General features: G+C 41.8%; 1 protein-coding gene across 3 annotated transcripts; it reads right to left on the bottom strand.

The window, feature by feature from the left end:
- Window positions 1-387: 387 nt before the first annotated feature.
- LOC307091261 (uncharacterized protein) lies at window positions 388-6113 on the bottom strand. 3 transcript variants are annotated; one of them, XM_079758210.1, is made up of 7 exons: window positions 5942-6113; window positions 4937-5236; window positions 4189-4464; window positions 3378-3458; window positions 2741-2796; window positions 2543-2623; window positions 388-2086 (listed from the first exon to the last, which is right to left on the bottom strand). In XM_079758210.1, the coding sequence occupies exons 1-7, from the start codon at window positions 5997-5999 to the stop codon at window positions 2024-2026; spliced, it is 915 nt and encodes a 304-aa protein (XP_079614336.1). In that variant the 5' UTR covers window positions 6000-6113; the 3' UTR covers window positions 388-2023. The 3 variants fall into 3 exon arrangements, with proteins under 3 accessions (XP_079614336.1, XP_079614337.1, XP_079614335.1); XM_079758211.1 differs by lacking the exon at window positions 5942-6113 and adding an exon at window positions 5622-5696 and having other exon boundaries at window positions 3332-3442; XM_079758209.1 differs by having other exon boundaries at window positions 392-2086; window positions 3332-3442; window positions 5942-6108.
- Between the last annotated feature and the right edge of the window lie 7180 nt (window positions 6114-13293).

The following is a 13293-nucleotide window of genomic DNA, read 5'->3' as shown; positions in this document are numbered from 1 at the left end:
GTTTTATTGTTCTAAAAGCTTTTGTATGCTTGTTAATTTGTCATTTGTATTTTACTCTGGGGATGCGTTCTTAAGGTGGTCCGGTGAGGAGCTGGTCAGAGATCCTGCGTTTTGGTTGGCCGAGACCGGTTCTTGGGTTCCTTTATTTAATTACATTTTCAAAATAGTGTGGACTTTGGATTTGTGTGACCTTTATTTCATGGGTCTTTTTTTCATCTCTTTGAAACCAAATGGTAAAAATCCTTTGTTCAAAAATATTTGTTTCTTAGATCTCTCACAATTTATTCCAACAATTTCCATTTGGCTGCGAGTGGTTCAACAAGCTTAAAGGGATACTGAGATATCTGTAAGTGGGCCTTTGCCTGTTTTACCCAGATTCAGACATGTTGCTTAATTCCAAATTCTTCACTGTGCGTCCAGAATGGGAGTGTGCGAGAGGCAAGGCTACTGTATCTCTGCAAGTCAATGAAAGATGCTAACGCCACCTTCTGGACAGAAGATGATGAATTTGGAATTAAACCAAGTCTGGATCAGGGAGAAACAGCAATGTCATGAATAATTGTGTATAAAGTAGTGCTGTCATTTTAACGCGTTATTAACGGTTAATGCAAAGCAATTTTAATGGCGTTAATTGTTTTATCGCGCGATTAACGCTCTTTTGGCTTGGCAAACATTGTCGTTTTTTCGCCTGCTGTCTAGCAACAACTAGTCAAGTTAGAAAAACAACAACACCATACCGGATCTACCTACAACGGAAAGAAAACAACAAGCATGCTGCACGAACTTGGGACAAGCAAGGATACGGAGCGGGTGAAAAACTCCTTAAAAGTGTGTGTGTGTGTGTGTGTGTGTGTGTGTGTGTGTGTGTGTGTGTGTGTGTGTGTGTGTGTGTGTGTGTGTGTGTGTGTGTGTGTCACTCTGTTCGTGCCTGCACGAGAGTTCAATGTTGTCATTAGCTGTTACGTCTTTCTGACCAATCGCAGTTCAAGGCCCACCTGGGCTGTACCACTTCGGGAGGGGCCGCTCGGTTACTCCCCTCTAGACAAAATCGACTTGGTTGCGACGTTGACCGTTGTTGCGGCTGTTTTGTTGAGTGACTTGAGAGGTTGCGGGCACACAGCTCAGGCTGCCGGACGGCGCTGCAAGGAACTTTTATAAAGGCAATATTGTTATCCCGCAGTAATCAGCCCGACAGCCCCGAAACGTTAACGGCCAACCGGGAATTCTCCCTACTCTCCCGATTACCACTCCGCCACCATGTGTATGTCTGTGTAGGCGTTATTCGATAGCCTGGTAATGTGTATAGGCCTACGTACGGCAGGAATATTCATACTGGTTTAAATAATAAATGTTTTAGTATTTCCCATCCCATCCCCAAGAGTTTTGTTCGAAAGTTCAGTGATTGAAACAAATAAAAGCCTAGGCTATTGAAGTTTTACTGTAGGCCTACCACTGTCATGCACCCGATGGACCGGGTTGAATTCATTGCGGGTCTCTCTTCTTATATCCCTCTTACCAAATATATTTTATTACTTTCCTTCTCAACACTCTCTGATCTCACTAAAAGGCTAGCAGCACAAAATCATGGGATATTTCGAATAGAAAAAAATGTGCGATTAATCACGATTAATTGCGAGTTAACTATGACATTAATGCGATTTATCGCGATTAAATATTTTAATCGCTTGACAGCACTAATATAAAGTCAACTTGATGCTTAAAATGTTTACTGTTTTAAGCATTTAGGCAATTTAAGCATGTTTGTCATCAGGTATATTTGACAGTTTTAATACCCACAAATGTTATTTGTTGGTGATGTTTCCGAAATGCTAATCTTAACAATCTGTATATAGAGAATAGTTAGAAAAGACAAATCTGTTTACTAAACAGTACACACAGATGACACAAACAAATCTTCAAGCATTTGGTTTTACGACACTGCAATCGCATTTGGCGTTGTATATTAGGACGTCTTCTGCACCAGGGACCACCTTGAGCCAGTAGCAGCTCTGGGGGTCTTCTGTTAGGAGGGAGGGTCCATAAGGCGGCTTTGCTGAACGGTGTAATAGATGGTGTTTCCAGCGCTCTGTTGGGGAGAGAAGAGGTCAGGCTACTCGTTTCAATTCATCTTTAACAAACACAGTATAGGGCTTCTAAAACGATTTAATACAAACTAAAGCTGCAAAATATGGTGGTCAATTATATGGAGGACTCATTGCAATTTCTAATTTAAGGATGAAACATTTTTGAATTGCAATCCTTAATATATATGCATTGATCTGTAAAAAAAAATCCTTCATTTAGATATTTTGTAGTAGCTTTTTTTTATAAATATACATTTCTTCCTGGACATGTGTACCACTATGCACGCTTTGCCTTTTCTCAAGACTGGATTCTCCACGATTGGTGACTAGTTCAAATATCATTAGCAACAGTCCTTTAACAAAACCTTTAAAGTATGACATGACTTTACAAGCCATTTCACCACAGCGATCGCTATCACAACGACCTTGTTCTCAAGAGGAATAGTGTGTTTTCTCACCTCCTGCTGTGGGGGCCTTGCTTCGACGTTTTGGACCAGTTCATAGATTGGTCCCAGACTCAGCTCATCCTTCGACGTAGTCTTGAAAACATACACAAACGGTCACACACATTAGAGAAATGTTATTCTGTTACAACATCCATTAATGTCCTTAGACAATAGGCCCCATGTATCCATGCACAAATCCGCAGCACTTGCCTCTTTCCTTTCAACAATTTTAATGCTCTCGTACATGGTGCCCATAGCTTCTGGTGCTGCAACAGAGAGTACAACATTTTTATCCGTTTGGACATACATGGTTAGGGGCAAGTCTAAAATAAAAGCACAAATTGAATAAATTAGCCTTAAAATAATAGTTCATATAGAAATATCCCTAAAATCTGTTAAATTAAAGGGGCACTTTCGAAGGTTTCTCTTTCGTTCTCTTTCGAGACACCTTTGGTGATAAGCTGCAATTTCTCTCATTGATATAAACATTGTCGTTACCGACACCTAGTTCGCAACGTTGATAATACTGCAAATGAAAGGGCTTTCCTCAGTGGACCATAGGCTCAATCACCATTGTGTTTCCTCACTCTTGATAGACATTTAATTTTTGTATGTACATGAAGATGTATGAGTTTTCCACTTTAACGACACCCTCCGGCACTGAGAACGAGACCCTAATAAACATGAACAGATTATAATATTGACAAGAGGATCAAATAACCAAATCAAACTTAATCAAACATCTCTTTATGTTCCCATTTATTTATGTTGTCTTCCAATTTTCCGGATAACATGTCCCACCTGCATTTCTCCTACGAAAACCACAGACGAAAACCAAAACCAGTACCAGGACTAGTACTCCCAGCCCAGTTGAGATGTAGATCCAGGTCTGTTGATTTGTAGTGCTCTGATCTGTGGGGCCAACATACTGTATTCATGAGAAAACAGGTTATTTATCACCAGCACCTGTTATCCACATCTCTCGTCACTAAAAATAATAAAAGATAATTTGTTCTACATTTGTACTTAGGTTCCTATTACCTTTTTAGCTCTAAAATACATCCCTAAGTCTGACCTCGGTGACCCCATAGCTATTACTGATACTAATGTGTACCAAAGTTCAGTTCAATTGCAATTTTATACATTTTTAATTTTTTCTCTTTAATGTGAAAGTATTCATATCCTATTTGGAAAGGATACATCACGTATAAAGTGTCCATGGACACCTTTCATGTTTAAAGTAATAATTAGTAATTAACAATACAAATTATTATAAACTGCAAATATTCACTTTGATGAATTACTTTTTTGTTGATAAGAATCAGTAATGGTGCTGTTGAATGTATATGGCAATTTCTAAACCTGATTTTGTCTTATTTTAAGACACCAAAACAATACATTTTCTATACGTTTTTTAAATTCAGGCACCACACTATCCATCCATAATCTTTCCAAAATGCTTGGTATAAGAATGTTCCCATTTATTCTCTCTGGACCTCTAATCTTGACTTCTCTTGACTGCATCTTCTAGACTCCATGTGACCCTTTGTTAAATAGGTGCGCAGGTCCAGCTCACTGATTGGTTGCACTCAACTCTAAAGTAACACTAACAGTAATTCCAAAACAGAATACCACCGATCACATCCGCTCCTTAGTACCTCCAGCTTGCGTGCTGTTGCGGCACTCCACCTGTATCGATGCCGATTTCTCACTGACGGGATTGGAAGCGGTGCACTTGCCAGTGTCCTCGCCCTCTGTGGTGAAGTATTTGAATATAGCACCCATGTGGGTTTCATTCCCGATGGCCCAGGTGTAGTTGACGCTGTTCCCGCTTTCGGAATGCAAGGCGGTGCACTCAAGCCATATTTCACATTTGCTGGCATCAGGATCCCAGGTGAAATTTATTTTCCGTGCTTCAATGTGAGTTATGGCCTCTGTTAAAGAGAGACATTTGAGACTCGGTAAATGAGTGGGTTAAAGCTGTTTAATAGAAATCACAGAATAAATACTTGGATATGAAATGACATGGTTAACGCAGTATTGGGCTTCTAAAACGTGGGCTTACCAAATCTCTCTTGCCTTGAGAGATTTGGTAAAGTAAAGTCCTATATAAACGTAAATATACCATAACCTAGGCTGATAAAAATCGGATAAACTGAAATGCATCATGGGATATAGTGCAGAATAAAGTGTTCAGTTGTTCACTTTCCTGGTGCATAATTGGTATAAAGGGAACTACATTTTACACAAAAAACTGCACCGCGCCACCAGACCAGCCCGGAACGGCCAGGTAATGGTGACTCCCCAGCCATTTCCTCTTCCAGTGATTCTTCTCCATTTGTTTAGTCATTTTATACCACATTGCATAACTTTCTTATAATTCTGCCCCACTGGTTTGTACTTTACCGTAGACGCTCAGGTTGAAGAAGATGGTTGGATTTTGGTGGTTTTCCATTGATGAGAAAAATCCAAATTCCCCAGAGTCTTGCTGAGTTACACCGGAGAGGATTAAATTATAAGTTGTGGTGTTCGTGACAATTCTTTCTTTGAATCGGGACTCTTTGACATGGAGGTTTTCAACTATTTTTTCCCCTTTGTATTTCCAATATGATCCGATGATCCCTTTTGCTGTTGAGCATGATGGAATCTCCGCCTTGTCTCCAACCTTCACATCGATTCGCTTCGGACATGGTGGACTATTGGCACCTACGACAACAAAGCAAAGCAGAAAATGAGCAAGCCTTCAATGTCCACCGTTATGAGAGGGCTGACACTAGGGTTCATGGCTGTGTTCACATCACAAGCTTCAATGCATAACGCTGCCTAGTTTTCAACTGTTCACACTGCATTTTACAGGGAGGATATATGTGTCCCAGCTAAAACCATATAGGAAAGTGTTCGCAAATATGATGATGATGGATCTTCTAGGCCTATTTGCTGTTAACACTCGGCTATATAGGAAAATCTATCCGATGTGGGCAACTTGCAGACTGCAATATGAACGTGCCCTTAGTTCTTCAAAAGACTGCATTCACATCAAGTTTCACATCACATCAAATTAACATTTATAAGGGTTGGTTGGTATTTTTACCTGCTAGAGGAAAAGAATCGTAATGGCCTTGCAATAGTTGTAACATGTGACCTGCCATACAGAGGGTCACATCTGTCTGCCTTTGGCAGGTGTTCATTTCGGACCCTGGACGCACACTCAGATCCACATGGCGAGGGTAACACCCCCTCGGACCTCGCCCACTTGTCAGTAACAACCCCCTTTATCTGTCACATTTTTAAAACACAGTTCTTCACAGAATTCGCTGACTCAAAAATATAGCACAATACAAAACTATGCCGCACAGTTTTTTAAAAGACACCTAAGACCAATTAGATTGAGGTTGAGGGAAGAAGACGTACCACAGAGCCAGACGCTGAGCAGGAGTATGGCGGTGATGAGGCAGGGGACAGGGGCCATGGGAAGGTGTTCACCATGAGCCGTCTGTGGGGCTGAGTAGAGTGCACCGCTGTTGCAGTGCACCAAGCTACCAGCGACACAAAGTAATTTATTCCGCAAGAGGAAGAGAGAGATGACCAAGGGAGACAGGAAGTTAGAGAGAGAGAGAGACTTATCACCCATAAGGACACAAATGGTGGCTGCAAGGTTTATGCACAACATTAGCATTGAGCAACTCAACTTTTTATATATTTATATGAACTACTGTTATATCGTAAGAATATGCCTCTTCTTCCCTAGTCTTTATCTGATTCAATTCTCGATGCATCATAGTTTTTTTTTACTTGAGGCTTAACTAGTCTCCATTTAAAAGATTAACTTATACATTAAGCAGATGTTCAGAATTCCATTACACAATCTAGTTATATCAAGTAAGATAAACGTTTTCATTGTAATATTAAACCTGCAGCATTTAAATGTTCTAATGCAGCTATTTGTCCATTCAGAGTTATCTGAACTAGAGAGTTCCTCAGGTGTAAACCAGCAGGCCGGCCTCCCTGGCTCGTCTGTGACCATCCTACCGATCAGTCCGGTGTTGGTCCTCCAAAGCCTTTTACCAAAATGGAAAAGTGTCCTGTCAATGTTGGGGCAAAATAGTTTAATTTCATGACGAGGAATGAGCGCTGCAGTCTGCTGAATTAAAGAGAACTCCACCCAAGTAAAGTGGAGCAATCTGAGGAACAATCAAAGCAGGTTTATGCTGAAGTAGACTGAATAAGCAGGTTAAAAGTTCAGAAATCTGCACAGAAAGCTTTTCTCAGAGGAAAAAGATTTTTGCTTACTACCATCCGTAGTCTGCAAAATCGTCACTGATTGGTCTGAATCTTTTTGGAAATCATTTACTGCCCACTCAAGGCCAGGCTGAAATTCATTGTGAAAACTTGAATTACAGTTCCTCTGTATTAATCTTTTTGGTTCATTCAATTACTTAGTGTTTCCCAGAGTGTGTGCGTGTGTTTGTTTGTGTGTGTGGTAAGGGATAAAAAGCCTACACATGCATATATCGGGGGTGGAGTGCATTATGGAAAGAGGAAGTGAAACAAGGTCAGTGGGAATGAACCCCACTGGGTATTATTTGGAAACTCTGCTGACACCATGGAGTGCACAATGAGGGAATGCATATCTCGACGTTGATGTTACGTGGTATTTGTCGATGTTACGTGGTATAAGAGTATTATAAAAAAAGTTGATATATTGGCATACAGAGTTACAGAATCAGGGACATGAGTGTAAAACTGTTTGTAGGCACCATCTTAAAATGCACCCATTTTGCCATCAGTTATGTGTTTAGAGCTCCTCAGGACATACACACACAGACTTCCAGACAGACACACACGCTTCCAGACAGACACACTTCAAGGTACTCAAACCCCCCCCCCCACACACACAAACCTCTTACGCACTAATTATAAGTAATATTTCCTTAATGTATGCAGTTATTTTATGTTGTACGTCCTTGACCTTAAATATAGTACTTAGCATTGTGTAGCGTTTTATCCAAGCTATCTTTGTTGTATACGGGGAATGGGTTAACCTAGCCATTGTTAGTACTTGGCACTTGGTCCATATATTATTTCTCTTCTTCTGACAATTGTTCTTATTGTAAGTCACTTGGATAAAAGTGTCTACTTATTGCACTAAATTTAAATGTAATTGGAATGGGGTCTGTCAAATCTACTCCCACTTCATTTGACCTTTGTGTGAAACGTGGTCGTTTTTCACCTCTTCTCAACTCGTGGGTGATTCTTCTGAATCCGTAACCCTGCAGCTAGCCCTGTTGTTCATCATGTACACAAATCCCTTCTTGAGTCATAACAAACTCACCTAACAATTTATTAAAAAGATCACTGCTTCTTCTGTTCTTCTTGTTGCCACAAAGCCACATCCTACCAGGGCCAAGGCACAGCAGAACCACACCAGTGTGCGCTTCCTTTTTAGAAGAAATGCTTCATTTATTTTTTTCAGGGACGCCGACAGCCATGTTGTTGACACGCAGACCTTTTTAATAAAAAAAAAAAAAAGCAACGCCAAAAGGTGCTTATACTGGGCTTTGACTGGCAGTACACAGTCTGATGTTTGAACCCGTTATTGCGCTACGGTGGTCTAGGCCCTCTGTAAAACTGACTGACATGTTCATTGTTCAAGTTTTCAATGATGACGCCCTATCCCCCCTCCCTTTAATACTTTTGGATCGCTTGGCGGGCGGGCACAAACCAGTTCAAAGGCAGCAGCTTAAACAGCTTTTGATTCAACTTATTTTGTATTTTTTGCATGGTGGCTGATTAGGAAGGACAAGGGCAAACCGACAAATAATGACTCATATTTCTGGTGAGATTGTGCTAGAAATTCACTTGTCGGCTGAGGCCACGTCCCTATCGTCCCTACTAAAGACTACGCCCCTTGCCTGTCAGTCAAGCTTCTCGAAATGCTACCTGACCAGATCAGATGCCATTATCTTTGCTGATAAGAATTTTACTATCGACAACCCCTTCCACTCAAGCCGCCCGGCCAGCCGAGATAGGCAAGTTTGCGTCACACTGTTGCACAGCCAAGCAGAGTAGACAGACAGCTGTTAGTGAGATTTTTGAATGCTAAAAGTCTCCCACATAGGAACTGAGAGGGGCTCAATCTTCACAGATTCGCACAGATTGACCAGTGTTCCCAGTCAAGTTCAAGATGTCAGTCTTTCCAAACATTTGTAGTTCATTTCACAGTCAGGTCAATGTTATTTGCTAAAGTGTGTCAACTATGCCTTTGGTTGTGTACTATACTTAATTCTAACCTGTAAAAACAGATAAACATTGCCATGCACTTTGTCTATGACCCCACTTCTAGAAAGCACTGGCCAAAGCACATGATGTTGAATGGTACTCAACTCGACCCCTTTAATAGAACTGACCCCAGCCTGCCCCCCTAGATAAACGGCTCTATAACTGCCAACGCTTGGGAATCGCTTGAGTCTTGTAGTAAAAATGACTTGAGTCACAAGTCTGTCTGGCCGTCAGGTCAACGTTTGAACGGAAGAAAAGCGTTGCAAAAGGAATGAAAGCTAGTGCAAAAAATATGCTGGTTGTGGGCATGGGCGTCAGTTTGGTTTGTGCTGGGGACTGAGAAGCATTCGGAAGTGCCTTTTCAGAAGTGCTGGGTACAATGAGGATGCACTCTTTTTTCTCTCTTTAGTGCAAGTAATGAAAGGTTCTGAAAGACGGCATACCCATGTAGCTAATTACTAAGGAATAAAATGTATACAAAATCTGTCTGGCACGTTTAATGAAGAAAATGTTTCCAAAAAGCATCGGACATATGACCCACTATGTTCTGCTCCATGTTTCCAATTTTGACAACGTGACATGACATGGCTAAGCTAACAACATAAGCAAGAGGAGCTAGGAAATGAAATTAACTGCGTGTTTAAGTTCAGAAGGGCCAAACGTGTGGCTACACACAGCACTACAAAAGTCGTCAATATATATAGTCAAATATTTCGAAAAAAATATTTGTTGCACAGCTGAACGCTGTATCACAGCATGAGCTGGCTGTTCTCGATTCACAACACCTACATCAGGCATTCTGACCAAAACTCATGCACCCCCACACACACACACACAATTATTCCAGAATTCAAGCAAAGCAAGAATGACCAAAAGTCACTTTGTGTCAACAAGAGACTGACTCCACCGACTATCAATTGCAAGTTAAAAACAGCCGACCACTTGCGTGCAAAAAACACAAAAGACCTCGCCACAGCACCAGCAAATCTTAAGCAATAAATATCGCGTCTTTCCTTTATTTATGTGGCAGTGGTCTGCAGATGCATCCCGTGGTGTAGCCTACCAAATCCATTTAGTTCAACAGGTTATCGTTCTGATACTGTCCATGATACTAGCAACCTGCTCTGGTGCTTTTTACCAATGTATTCAGGCTAAAATGACTTGATTCTCTGATGCCTCATCATCCCAGCCAAAGAGTATTGGTATTATTAGTAATGGCTGCTTGCCAAATCGAAAAAATAACTTCACACAGTGTGTCTTTTCCCAATGTATTTGATATCATTCGTAGCGTTGATCCGCAGAGAAATAGTTCGCCAAAGTCGTTGACGTCGCTTAGCAACCGAATATGCTGGGGTTGATCAGTTACCAGACTGCGGAGTGATACAGATGACGTGAATCAGAGGCAAAAAAAAAACACTTTCCTTGACAGTGGTCAAATATGCTGGACGTGAGCATTGCATTGAGAAGAGCTGTGTAATAAACAAAAATAATTGACAGCTGAACGTTAGGAAGGCCCATGCAAGTGAATGGAGCAGTCTACAGCATTGAGGACAGCCGTGTAATAAGTAAGAGACAATGTATAGAACACTGGTCATTATCGGGAAAATATTATTATTATTTTTTTTTTTTACAAGTGGTGGGTACAAAATGTATCTTGACGAAATCTGGTGGGGACGTGTCCCCAGCGTCCCCGGCGTAAACAACGGCTATGGTTGTGGGCTTACTTTAACTTATCCTTTGTCCTCTTTTTTGTAACAGAACAGGAACAGAAAAGAGTCCTTGTTGCTTTTGAAAACGTCATTGTTTTGTCTTGCAGTTCTTTGAACACTGAGAAGTGCTTTTGTGACCTTTCGTTATACAATTACAATAAGGGCATTTAGCGGACGCTTTCATCCAAAGCGACTTACATCGGTTTGATATGATACAGTTTAATCTTCATTACTGGTGAATATGTTCCCTATAGTGGCTCTATGGTGGTTGCTAATGAGTTCCCAAGTCCCCAAAAATATGTGTGCATGGCTGAATTCTGTCTTGTAACGGAGGTGTGTTTAATTGTGATTCATAGGCATGTTATGATTGTATTCGTAACACATTATGCTTATAATAATTTCCGCAATATTAGCTTCTTGACACAAGATAATATTCCTATCAGTTTTATTAAAGGTCTGGGAAATATTGTAAGGGACTAGCCTGGCTATTGCCAGACCAAGCTCAATCGTAGATTGCACGTTATTCTGGAGAGGCTGCAAGTTCAACTGTTAGCTAGTTCAACTGACTGTACGAAATTGGCTGCTTGTCGTCACTTCCCTGTTGTCATTCCGTTAAACAAGTCAATAGCGCGCCAGGGGGAGAAGCAAGCTTGGTGATTGGCTCCCGCAAAAACGCATTGGAAGCAGAAAGAAATGTATTGCTCTTCTCCAGACCCTTCTGCAGGGCAAATCAAATCGCCGGCAGAACAGGCTGGGGGTAACCAGTCTAGTAAGGGACAGGATGGTCAAAGGAAGAAGGGGTATCTAGATATTATATTCTATATAGTTTATTGATAGAATTAGTTAGTACTTTATGTATATGTAATTATCTGTGGAAGTATCTGTCTAATTATGTGAAATTAGTGAGTTAGTTTAGTTGATTGAGGCGCACTCACACTAGACCATCTATACCGTATTCAGTTACATTTGCCCCCTAAAGTCTAGTTCATTTAGCTAGTGTGAGCACACCATCCGTTCTCAAGTACAGTTCAATTCCGTGGCCTGAGTACATATTGGAGAGGTGTGCTCAGGCTGCTAATTAGGATGCTAATGAGCCGATACGCGCACACGCACGGATACACAACCTGAGCTGGATGACGTATAGTCCATGCGACCCTTCTACCCCATTAAACAATAAACATGGCGGCAAGCGGTTCATGAGTGGGTTCACGTTGGTGCGATAGCGAAATTGAGTGTTTGATAAAAAAATCCAAGTGGGTTCATTTGAGAAGGCGGGGCTGCACGCGGAGTCTAGACCTCTTTAGAATAATTTGAATGCTCCCGAATGTGTTTATTTTTTTATGGATGAAGACACTCGCATGTAAGAATAAGTTCACGTCTTAGTGTAGGCTACAAACGAGATTAACTATTTGCAAGTGCAAAAACGCCAACATATTTTTTATTTTGCTGAACACTTGTTTTTTATCCCAACAAAAGCCTCGTAAGGAGAGTTCCTCTGCGTCTCTCTTGTAGATTGCACCATCTTTCAACGTCTTTGTTTAATACGACTGCATTACCTTATCTCACAGGATCAGCAGCTCGCGTGTTTCACATTCTCGCCAGTTAGAACTTCTCATGATGATATCAGTTGTCTGTGTGGAGACAGCGCAGCAACACCTCTACCCAAGCCCCCAATGGAACCGTGGAGTAGTCTTATCACATTTACAACAGAATGAAACCCAATAAACCGCCAATGTGTGCAGAGTCTGGGAGGGTAAAGTGGTGCGCTAGCTCAAGCAGGCAATTTACCTCAGGCAGTGTAAATGTGTACCACAAAAAAGGCGTGCATAAAACGGCATATTTGGCAGTGTAAAAACGTAGTGAGAGAGGGCCATTGTTGTTCTACTACGCGGCGGGCGCTTGGTGATGGCGTATTACGACGTGATGACGTATGTACCAGAGTCACCCGTACTCAGGCTCAGTTGAGATTGCCTAGGGTGAAGTACGATAGGGGGGGGGGGAGAAATCGTACTTGAGTACGCTACAGGGTATGTTTTCATACTTTGCCTAATGTGAGTGCGCCCTAACACGCACATTAGACCGATGTCTAATGGGGTACAGGTAGCTTCAAGTATGCACCCCTATAAGGCTGGTTGATCTAGCATTTTGGGTAGCAGGTTGATAACAGGCCCGTGGCTAGCATGCTGCTAGCTTACTTTGATTGAGTGAAGGACATGCATGTCAGATTACATTTGCTGGATTATATTCTACCCAAACTCCTCGGTAAACCCTCTGACCGCATTTTTCCGGCCTACTAACATGTCCATGTGACGGAATCCCAACGCACAGCAAGCATCCTTTCATGGATGTTGACTGGCGTTTCCACGGCAACATCCTAGTCATGTCAGCTTGGAAGTTCAGGTAAAAAAAATTCTATTTGAAAAGATGGATTTTCATCAATTTAAATTTCCTTTACTTTTATAATTTGATCCAAGGTAAATTACCAGGAAGTGTTAAGGAGCAGGGCGAGGGGACCCAAGCGCTGGACACAGGGAGGCAGAGACGGGATAAAAGGAAACAGGGTTTATTGGGACACGTGGTAGATCACAAGCTGGGGTGAAGCAAGCGGTAGTCAGGCAGGCGAGGGTTCGGCAACAGGGAGGGAGTCAGTCAGGCAGGCAAGGACTCGACGATAGGCGGGTAGTCAGGCAGGCAGGGGTTCGGCAACTGGTAGGCAGAGTGACGGACAGAGAACTAGGAGAGAGGGTTAGCAAGAGAACGGGAACACCGAACTGG

This window comes from Pollachius pollachius (assembly GCF_949987615.1).
Source record: "Pollachius pollachius genome assembly, chromosome: 20".
Classification (NCBI taxonomy): Eukaryota; Metazoa; Chordata; class Actinopteri; order Gadiformes; family Gadidae; genus Pollachius; species Pollachius pollachius.
Note: the sequence above shows the minus strand (reverse complement) of the source record. Positions and strands in the feature narration are given on the sequence as shown.